Source organism: Oncorhynchus clarkii, chromosome 33 (genome assembly GCF_045791955.1).
Source record: "Oncorhynchus clarkii lewisi isolate Uvic-CL-2024 chromosome 33, UVic_Ocla_1.0, whole genome shotgun sequence".
Taxonomy (NCBI): Eukaryota; Metazoa; Chordata; class Actinopteri; order Salmoniformes; family Salmonidae; genus Oncorhynchus; species Oncorhynchus clarkii.
The window spans coordinates 22,763,578-22,774,063 of record NC_092179.1 but is presented as its reverse complement, the minus strand read 5'-3'; the positions used below and the strand labels follow the sequence as shown (position 1 = coordinate 22,774,063).

General features: G+C 44.0%; 2 protein-coding genes across 2 annotated transcripts in view; both read left to right on the top strand.

Annotated features, from left to right (window-relative positions):
• Positions 1 to 207: 207 nt before the first annotated feature.
• Positions 208 to 5,793, top strand: LOC139392682 (coiled-coil domain-containing protein 87-like). Its single transcript, XM_071140846.1, has 5 exons — positions 208 to 402; positions 630 to 673; positions 1,505 to 1,619; positions 2,132 to 2,274; positions 2,941 to 5,793. The coding sequence occupies exons 1-5, from the start codon at positions 303 to 305 to the stop codon at positions 3,142 to 3,144; spliced, it is 606 nt and encodes a 201-aa protein (XP_070996947.1). The 5' UTR covers positions 208 to 302; the 3' UTR covers positions 3,145 to 5,793.
• Positions 5,794 to 6,277: 484 nt separating this feature from the next.
• The window catches only part of LOC139392681 (apoptotic protease-activating factor 1-like), a 72,391-nt gene continuing 68,182 nt past the window's right edge, over positions 6,278 to 10,486 (top strand). The window contains exons 1-4 of the mRNA XM_071140845.1: positions 6,278 to 6,428; positions 7,393 to 7,618; positions 8,000 to 8,189; positions 10,044 to 10,241. Coding sequence (XP_070996946.1) covers positions 7,472 to 7,618; positions 8,000 to 8,189; positions 10,044 to 10,241 — 535 coding nt within the window. The 5' untranslated portion in view covers positions 6,278 to 6,428; positions 7,393 to 7,471. The remainder of the gene's footprint in view (positions 6,429 to 7,392; positions 7,619 to 7,999; positions 8,190 to 10,043; positions 10,242 to 10,486) is intronic.

Below are 10,486 nucleotides of genomic sequence, written 5' to 3'. Positions count from 1 at the left end.
ACTCCAAACACATTTGGAGCAAATCATATAGGACGTCAATGAATTTAGGGGATTTTAAAACCTCATTAGGCAGTTCATCAATGCCAAACGCTTTCCCATTTTTTGCAGCGTCAATCACCTTCTTAACTCCTGCCACAGAGAACTCCTGTCTGTAGGTCTGTCTATCTTACTGTTTTTCTGTCTGCCACACTATTTTCGTACTTTTTTCTCCATTCTTTTTTGTTGTAATCATTTTTCTTACATTATGAGGACTGCGAGCAGCTAACAAACCAGTGTGTGTGGACAGGAGGCGGAGGCAGAAGATGGAGGCTCTAAAGGGTCAGAAGCAGGAGTACATGACAGGGGTGTGGAACGTCAACACGGTGCTGCTGAGAGGGCTGTGGAAGGAACCCGATCTGGAGGGTAACAAACACTCACACACACTGACTTTTGACCATAGTAATTTAGTGAGTCATTCAAAAGCAGGATGTTCCAGTCAAGGATTGTGAAATAAAAGGAAGTCAAACAGTTCTGGTTTAGTAGGTAATGTCATGACTCATTGAATTTCTGGCTCGTTAGTACTAAACCTGTTTCATAGCCTATTGTTTCTAGACTCATAGGTAACCTATTGTCTGTTGGGTTTTTTACAGAGGAGGAAGAGAGCCCAGATGAAGAAATAACCAGTCCTAAACAGGTGTGTGTGTATGCGTGTCTTAATGTACAGATGATACTATAAATGTTCAGTACAGATTGCAAAATAGTTGGGAAGAGATTTTTTATGTACCGATTCCATGGTACAGGGTGTATGAGTTGATAAAAAAACGACGCCAGATTCAAGACTTTGTGCTTTTCAGCTTTAATTATTATATAGAATTCTTGCAACCAACAAAATTTTGAAAATTTGGGGCATAAAATCATCGAAGCTCTGCAGATTTTGTTGTGAGGATACAGAATCAATAGACCATTTATTTTGGTATTGCCCTCAGGTAGCCTGTTTCTGGTCTCCGGTCCAGGAATGGCTGAAAATACATAACATTGATATAAAATTGACCCTAGAAATAGTACTGTTAGGAGATCTGGAGAGACCAGGTCTGTCAATTACTAATATACTAATACTCTTAGTAAAAGTATTTATCTTCAACTCGCAATCTGTGGATTCTATTCGATTAGATAGATTGAAATTGTACATTAAGCATCACAGCATAGTTGAAAGATACATGTTGTGTAGAAATCCGAAGAGGGTGGCCAACAGAGATAGGTGGGATGGGCTGAGGGAAGCTGAGGGTTGGGATGTGGAATTGGAGACAAGTGGGAGTGGAGTTGCTTGGCAGGAGATGGAATGATGCATGAAAAATAAAGTCAAAATAAAACATAATAAAAAGTAAATTTGAATGACACTGAGGGGCAGTGTTTTTACAGCTAATGCTAACCATATGTGTGTGTGTGTGTATACATCCGTTTATGTGTATGTGTCCGTGTGTGTGCATTTGTATACATCCGTGTGTGTGCACGCGTTTCCTCCCAGGCCACAGCAGCATGGGAGCGCACTGCCCGTCTCATCCAGCAGAGGGAGTCTCTGCTGGCTCGTCTGGAGATGTTTGACAGGGACGCTTCTGACCCCAAGTGCTTCTTCCTGCAAGGTACTGCATAATATATATCTGCTCTGGGGTAAAGTTTCCCCTCGGTGCAGATATATTCCCACGAGCCCGTCCTCCCCAATTAAGATGACACCAACCTCCTGTGCTCTTTACAATATTATAACATATTGCTTTTACAGCGTATTGTATTGGATGATATATTGTAAATTGCTAAATATATCATCATATTATTATTGTTATAAATAAAAGGCAGTTGATGAAATATCTAATGCCAGAGTACACCCTACTGGACAAAAAAATTTAAGCGTCTGGTATTCCCAGGCAGTCTCCCAGCCAAGTACTAACTAGGCCCAACCCTGCATAGCTTCTGAGAGGCTAGTATGGTCGTAAGTGAAGGAACATATCTTCATGTACTTTACAAAGTGAATGTCTTTCGCTCTATCTTTCTTTCTTTCCTTCCTTCCTTCCTCTTTCTTTATTTTCTTTCTATTAATTATTTCCTGCCACTCTCTCTCTTTCTCGCTCTCTCTCTCACTCATTTTTTTCTTTCTCAGGCTACCAGGGCACCTCTCTAGCCAGGTTGGATGAGTCCAAGCACCGGAGCAAACTCAACTCCCAGATCTGTTCTCTGGAGAAGGTGTTGTCTAAGATTCTCCACCACATTACAGACAGCTTCCACGACACTGTCACCTACAAGGTGAGTCAGGCCAATGGGCCATACATCTGGGGTCTATTAATTAGTGTACAGCGTAGCAAATTGTTTTGCAACGGAAAACGAAAACCTGTGTTTCTTATTAGACAAATTGAGCAAAGTCCCTCCTCGTTTTTGCTTGTTTGCTTCCGTTGACTTCCTAGTGAATATGACCCACTAGTGTCACTGTGCTCTCTGACATACAGCACATGCAGTATGCTATGGGGGATAGAGAGAGACAGAGCGAAAGCAGAGTTTTTAGTTTGGTGATTTACCCTCATTGAAAGAGCCTTGCTCACTTCCTCTGTTTCGTCCTCTGGCCGTGTCCAAAATCGGTCCTGTCTTGCCTCCTACTTACTAAAACTGCATAATGTGTAATAGTCATATATTCTATCTAGAACATACCAGTTAGAAAGACTGTATGCAGTAAGCTACAAATATTGACATACTAGGCTCATACATACTGATAAAACGCTATGAAGAGCTCTGCGCCATCCCACATCTGATTATCCCCAATAACCAGAACTTGTCAACTCATCATCAAGTCCTTCATTGGTTTAATCAGGTGTAGTAGTATTGGGCTAGAACAAAAGCCCCAAAACTCTGGTGCAGCCAGACTAAGCAGTTTCCTCACAGCTGTGTTTTCAACGGTCACTCTCTCACTCTCTCCAGGGGAGGCCGTACAGGGAGAAGATGCGCTGGGACCGCATCGAGATGCTCTACTGGCTGCAGCAGGAGCGCAGGGTCCAGGCTCTGGAGAGGGTGGTGGAGGGGAGGGGCTCTCTCCCCACCAGACTGCCCCCCCCCCAACTCACTTCAGCGAGCAGGCCTTTCCAACCCACTTCAGCGAGCCGGGGTATCCTGGAAGGATATTGATCTCATCCCGTCAGTAGAGGATGCCTGTTTATTTTTTTTAAATGCCTTCCTAACCATCTTAAATAAGCATGCCCTATTAAAGAAATTTAGAACCAGGAACAGATATAGCCCTTGGTTCTCCCCAGACCTGACTGCCCTTAACCAACACAAAAACATCCTATGGCGTTCTGCATTAGCATCGAACAGCCCCCGTGATATGCAGCTTTTCAGGGAAGCTAGAAACCATTATACACAGGCAGTTAGAAAAGCCAAGGCTAGCTTTTTCAAGCAGAAATTTGCTTCCTGCAACACTAACTCAAAAAAGTTCTGGGACACTGTAAAGTCCATGGAGAATAAGAACACCTCCTCCCAGCTGCCCACTGCACTGAAGATAGGAAACACTGTCACCACTGATAAATACACTATAATTGAGAATTTCAATAAGCATTTTTCTACGGCTGGCCATGCTTTCCACCTGGCTACCCCTACCCCGGTCAACAGCACTGCACCCCCCACAGCAACTCGCCCAAGCCTTCCCCATTTCTCCTTCTCCCAAATCCAGTCAGCTGATGTTCTGAAAGAGCTGCAAAATTTGGACCCCTTCAAATCAGCCTTCCTAGACAATCTGGACCCTTTCTTTCTAAAAATTATCTGCCGAAATTGTTGCCACCCCTATTACTAGCCTGTTCAACCTCTCTTTCGTGTCGTCTGAGATTCCCAAAGATTGGAAAGCAGCTGCGGTCATCCCCCTCTTCAAAGTGGGGGACACTCTTGACCCAAACTGCTACAGACCTATATCTATCCTACCCAGCCTTTCTAAGGTCTTCGAAAGCCAAGTCAACAAACAGATTACCGACCATTTCGAATCTCACCATACCCTCTCTGCTATGCAATCTGGTTTCAGAGCTGGTCATGGGTGCACCTCAGCCATGCTCAAGGTCCTAAACGATATCTTAACTGCCATCGATAAGAAACATTACTGTGCAGCCGTATTCATTGATCTGGCCAAGGCTTTCGACTCTGTCAATCACCACATCCTCATCGGCAGACTCGACAGCCTTGGTATCTCAAATGATTGCCTCGCCTGGTTCACCAACTACTTCTCTGATAGAGTTCAGTGTGTCAAATCGGAGGGTCTGTTATCCGGACCTCTGGCAGTCTCTATGGGGGTGCCACAGGGTTCAATTATTGGACCGACTCTCTTCTCTGTATACATCAATGATGTCGCTCTTGCTGCTGGTGAGTCTCTGATCCACCTCTACGCAGACAACACCATTCTGTATACTTCTGGCCCTTCTTTGGACACTGTGTTAACAACCCTCCAGGCAAGCTTCAATGCCATACAACTCTCCTTCCGTGGCCTCCAATTGCTCTTAAATACAAGTAAAACTAAATGCATGCTCTTCAACCGATCGCTGCCCGCACCTGCCCGCCTGTCCAACATCACTACTCTGGACGGCTCTGACTTAGAATACGTGGACAACTACAAATACCTAGGTGTCTGGTTAGACTGTAAACTCTCCTTACAGACTCACATTAAGCCTCTCCAATCCAAAGTTAAATCTAGAATTGGCTTCCTATTTCACTCATGCTGCCAAACATACCCTTGTAAAACTGACCATCCTACCAATCCTCGACTTCGGCGATGTCATTTACAAAATAGCCTCCAATACCCTACTCAACAAATTGGATGCAGCCTATCACAGTGCCATCCGGTTTGTCACCAAAGCCCCATTAACTACCCACCATTGCGATCTGTACGCGCTCGTTGGCTGGCCCTCGCTTCATACTCGTCGCCAAACCCACTGGCTCCATGTCATCTACAAGACCCTACTAGGTAAAGTCCCCCCTTATCTCAGCTCGCTGGTCACCATAGTATCACCCACCTGTAGCACGTGCTCCAGCAGGTATATCTCTCTGGTCACCCCCAAAACCAATTCTTTCTTTGGCCGCCTCTCCTTCTAGTTCTCTGCTGTCGATGACTGGAACGAACTACAAAAATATCTGAAACTGGAAACACTTATCTCCCTCACTAGCTTTCAGCACCAGCTGTCAGAGCAGCTCACAGATTACTGCACCTGTACATAGCCCACCTATAATTTAGCCCAAACAACTACCTCTTTCCCTACTGTATTTATTTATTTATTTTGCTCCTTTGCACCCCATTATTTGTATTTCTACTTTGCACATTTCTTCCACTGCAAGTCTACCATTCCAGTGTTTTACTTGCTATATTGTATTTACTTTGCCACCATGGCCTTTTTTTTGCCTTTACCTCCCTTATCTCACCTCATTTGCTCACATCGTATATAGACTTGTTTATACTGTATTATTGACTGTATGTTTGTTTTACTCCATGTGTAACTGTGTCGTTGTGTGTCGAACTGCTTTGCTTTATCTTGGCCAGGTCGCAATTGTAAATGAGAACTTGTTCTCAACTTGCCTACCTGGTTAAATAAAGGTGAAATAAATAAATAAAATGTAAAAAAAACAACCTTCAGCTGTACCCGGGCGCCCACCCCACCCCCCAAGGACACACCCCGACCCTCAGCCAGAGACCCCACCCTCACACACACAGCCACTCCAACCCAACCCAGCCGAGCTCAGTGTATCCGGTATAAGTTTGAACTTTGTATGAAAATGAATAAAATGCTTGGATAGTTGTTTGTATACACTGCTGGGAAGGAAATATTATATTTGATAATTTGTATGTATTCATATTATGTATAATCCACTATCATTATCACTTGTCAAGTAAATGTATGAACGTGATTGGATAGTATATATGCACTACTAGTAGGTTCATCTGACATTGACAACATTTGATATGGGGAATATTTTGTCATTAATCATTTACATTATTTTGTTCTGAGTGTGGCAGAAACATGCAACTCTAAGTGCCATGACAAAAGGAACGCTGTTTGCACTATGAGTCTATTTAGGGCCACTGGTAAGTGTGTTATCAGTTTTACCAAGTGCAATACCAAATATACCGAGCTAGCACTGCAGGCCTACAAGTTTACAATGAACAACAAGCTGTCACGTATCACCAGGCAGCCTGCTCCCATCTGCCTAGTTACAGTCAAGCATGCATTATCTCACCCTCTCACGTGTGCGCGAAACGCCACCGCATTGGTCATTTCAGACCGGGGAGTGTTTATGTTATAATTCAGGAAGAACCCTACTCATTTCAAAAATAGTTGGGGATTTTTGTTCGAATTACATTATTTTCAAAGGAAATTATTATAATCATGAGCACTATCGAGTGTGGATAGCGAGCTCCTGTGTCGAGCAAATAGATACACGTGAGTAGTTGTATTTCATTTCCTTACAACTTGGGTAAGTCTTATTACGAGTGAAGTATGTACCACCTTCAGTTAAAAAGTCTTGTTCCTATCTGTTGTTTTTATAAACATTATAAAATGTTTGTCTGCTTGTGGAAATAATACACGTATAAATAGCGTTTGTTATGCATACTATATAGCCTACTACAGACAGCTGCTGTGTAGTTTTGGGAATGTCGGCTAGCTACACTGCTGTGTCGAAAAGCTGTCAAATTAGACAGTAACGTTGATAGTTAACTACCAAGTGCACAGTTAGCTACATATACTGACTGACAAAAGCCTACAATCAATGTTCACTCTAAATAGGAAATTTGGTAACTTCCCGAAGTTGAATCATCGCAATATCTGGCAAGTCAGTGCACGCAGACTGAATGGATAGATGGATAACGGAAGTAGTCTCAATTGTTGTTTTTCTGCTACAAATAAGTTGGTCAAGTCAGTCAGACTTTTATTCCATTCTCAACCACATTCATGGAGAAGAAAGTCAGCTGTCCTTACGAAATATATTGCGGTCAAAGTGCTGTATAACTGCAGTATCCTGCAAATACTGCCTCAAATACCACAGTCGACTGCAGTTACTGCACTTTTACTGCAATTTCAAAACTGATTTTTGTTGTTGTTGTAAGGGTAGCATTTTCAAGTATTTTATGGCACTGTAGTATTACAAGGATCTTCATCATACTGTATATCTACCTATCAGAGCTCTTATCAGTGTCCAGTTTTATTTTAGGTGGGGCACAGGAGTCACACTAAGAGGCAGCAGTGCTTGTAGTGGTTCTGTCCTAGCTCTGGTCCAGGGTGTTACGTGCAGCTTGAGCCTCCTTCAAAGTATTATTGTTCAAGAAGGCTCAAGCCACACAGCACACTGGACCAGAGCTTGTGCTGCCCATACTACATCTATCCATGCAACTTCCTTTCCCCGCAGTTCCCATCACCTGCCAATCAATCACCATTCCAGCCCAGCCACCCCACCTGTGTGGTCGGACCAGGTCTGGCCCATTGGCATGGCGATGATGGAGGAAGGGGCACGGAGCTGCCTGCTTCAGTCACGCTCCAGCCTGGAGCAGGACATCAGGGCTTCCTATCTGATGGATCACATGATCAGTGACGGTGTGCTGACGGGGGACGAGGAGGACAGGATCAGGAGCAAGGTGGGGTGAGGAGGTGGGGAAGTACAGTAGCACCCTTTTCATACACTTTCCTATGTCCATACTGGTAAGTGTGTAGTGATGATTAAGTGTATAAAAGTGTTTGTTTGTGGGCCAGATTCCAAACAAACTTTCACACTACTGAGCCAACCGAGGGCACTGTGCTGGGAAAACGTATAAGTGGTTGGGTGCCTGATTCCAAACAAACACCCTCATAAGAGAGAGGGAGGAAGAAAGAGAGGAAGGGGGGAGAAAGAGGTAAAGTCAGAGAGATTGCAGGGCCTTTTAAACACTTAACACTACGGACATCTGAAAGAACTGCATCGGTGTAAGAAAAGCAATAAAGTGGATTCAAAATTCACATGGTCTCTCTCCATTGATCAGCCCACCAGGAAAGAGCAGGCGGCGGCCCTGCTGGAGCTGCTCCTGAGGAAGGATAACCAGGCCTACATCTCCTTCTACAACGCCCTGGTCCGCGAGAGCTACGGAGACCTGGCCAGCCTGCTCCACAACAGCCTGCCCCTAGTCTCCCCTGAGGCTGAGAAGAGCTTCTCAGACGGTGGCACCCGCTATGGTGAGCTGCCCCAAAGGGTGGAGAATGGAGAATACCAGGAGACTAGGGCAGTCTGAGATGTGCCCTCCTTTTCTGATACAGGGAAATAATATACAGTGGGGAGAAAAAGTATTTGATACACTGCTGATTTTGCAGGTTTTCCTACTCACAAAGCATGTAGAGGTCTACATGTATCAAATACTTGTTCTCCCCACTGTACAGGGGAGCTCTATGTATATGTACAGTTGAAGTCGGAGGTTTACATACACCTTAGCCAAATACATTTAAACTCAGTTTTTCACAACTCCTGACATTTAATCATAGTAAAAATACCCTGTCTTACGTCAGCTAGGATCACCACTTTATTTTAAGAATGTGAAATGCCAGAATAATAGTAGAGAGAATTATTTTATTTCAGCTTTTATTTCTTTCATCACATTCCCAGTGGGTCAAAAGTTTACATACACTAAATTTAATATTTGGTAGCATTGCCTTTAAATTGTTTAACTTTGGTCAAACATTTTGGGTAGCCTTCCACAAGCTTCCCACAATAAGTTGGGTGAATTTTGGCCCATTCCTCCTGACAGAGCTGGTGTAACTGAGTCAGGTTTGTATAGGCCTCCTTGCTCGCACACGCTTTTTCAGTTCTGCCCACAAATTTTCTATACGATTGAGGTCAGTGCTTTGCGATGGCCACTCCAATACCTTGACTTTGTTGTCCTTAAGCCATTTTGCCACAACTTTGAACGTATGCTTGGGGTCATTGCCCATTTGGAAGACTCATTTGTGACCAAGCTTCAACTTCCTGACTGATGTCTTGAGATGTTGCTTCAATATATCCACATAAGTTTCCTTCCTTATGATGAATCTATTTTGTGAAGTGCACCAGTCCCTCCTGCAGCAAAGCACCCCCACAACATGATGCTGCCACCCATGTGCTTCGTAGTTGGGATGTGTTCTTCGGCTTGCAAGCCTCCTTCTTTTTCCTCCAAACATAACGATGGTCATTATGGCCAAACAGTTCTATTTTTGTTTCATCAGACCAGAGGACATTTCTCCAAAAAGTATGATCTTTGTCCCCATGTGCAGTTGCAAACCGTAGTCTGGCTGTTTGGGAGCAGTGGCTTCTTCCTTGCTGAGTGACCTTTGATTGATTTCCACTTTTCGCACCAAAGTTCGTTCATCTCTACGAGACAGAACGTGTCTCCTTCCTGAGCGGTATGACGGCTGCGTGGTCCCATGGTGTTTATACTTGCGTACTATTGTTTGTACAGATGAACGTGTTACCTTCAGGTGTTTGGAAATTGCTCCCAAGGATGAACCAGACTTGTGGAGGTCTACAAAAAAAGAATTCTGAGGTCTTGGCTGATTTGTTTTGATTTTCCCATGATGTCAAGCAAAGAGGCACCGAGTTTGAAGGTAGGCCTTGAAATCCATCCACAGGTACACCTCCAATTGACTCAAATTAGCCTATCAGAAGCTTCTAAAGCCATGACATCATTTTCTGGAATTTTCCAAGCTGTTTAAAGGCACAGTCAACTTACTGTATGTAAACTTCTGACCCACTGGAATTGTGATACAGTGAATTATAAGTGTAAACAATTGTTGGAACAATTACTTGTGTCATGCATAAAGTAGATGTCCTAACCGACTTGCCAAAACTATAGTTTGTTAACAAGAAATTTGTGGAGTGGTTGAAAAACAAGTTTTAATGACTCCAACCTGAGTGTATATAAACTTCCGTCTTCAACTGTATGTGTGCTTCTGTTGGCTCACCTCTGTCTCTCTGCCTTGTTTGACCCCTCTGTTTATTCCATTGGCAACATACTGCATTTATATATATAATGCCGTCTTTGCTGTATTACCCTGTTCCAGTCCAGGCGGTGCTGAGTGAGGGCGGCGTGCCCCAGAGACCCGTGGTGTTTGTGAGCCGGCCAGCCCTGGTGAACCGGGTCAGGGAGAAGCTCTACCACTTGCAGAAGGAGCCTGGCTGGGTCACTGTGTTCGGCATGGCCGGCTCCGGCAAGTCTGTCTTGGCTGCGGAGGCAGTCCGAGACCACGCACTCATCACAGGTAGGTGGCTTCGGGGTGAAGTTTTCCCTCGGTACAGATCTAGGATCAGTTTTCTCCCCCAATCTTAACCAAGCCCAATAATGGGTAAAATGTCAGACTGACTCAAGATGCATTTCAGGAGAGGGTTAACACATGTAGAGGAGATTCTTTTTCTCTCTGTCTGCATTCACTTTCTCTCTGTTTTCTCTTTGTCTGCATTCACTTTCTGTTTTCTCTCTTTATCACATTGGTCTAACTGTTCTCTG

Coding starts and splice junctions, on each gene's coding strand:
- LOC139392682 (XM_071140846.1), top strand. CDS start 303: ATGGAGGCTCTAAAGGGTCAGAAGCAGGAGTACATGACAGGGGTGTGG. Junction 403..629: donor GAAGGAACCCGATCTGGAGG/GTAACAAACACT, acceptor GGTTTTTTACAG/AGGAGGAAGAGAGCCCAGAT. Junction 1,620..2,131: donor CAAGTGCTTCTTCCTGCAAG/GTACTGCATAAT, acceptor TTTCTTTCTCAG/GCTACCAGGGCACCTCTCTA.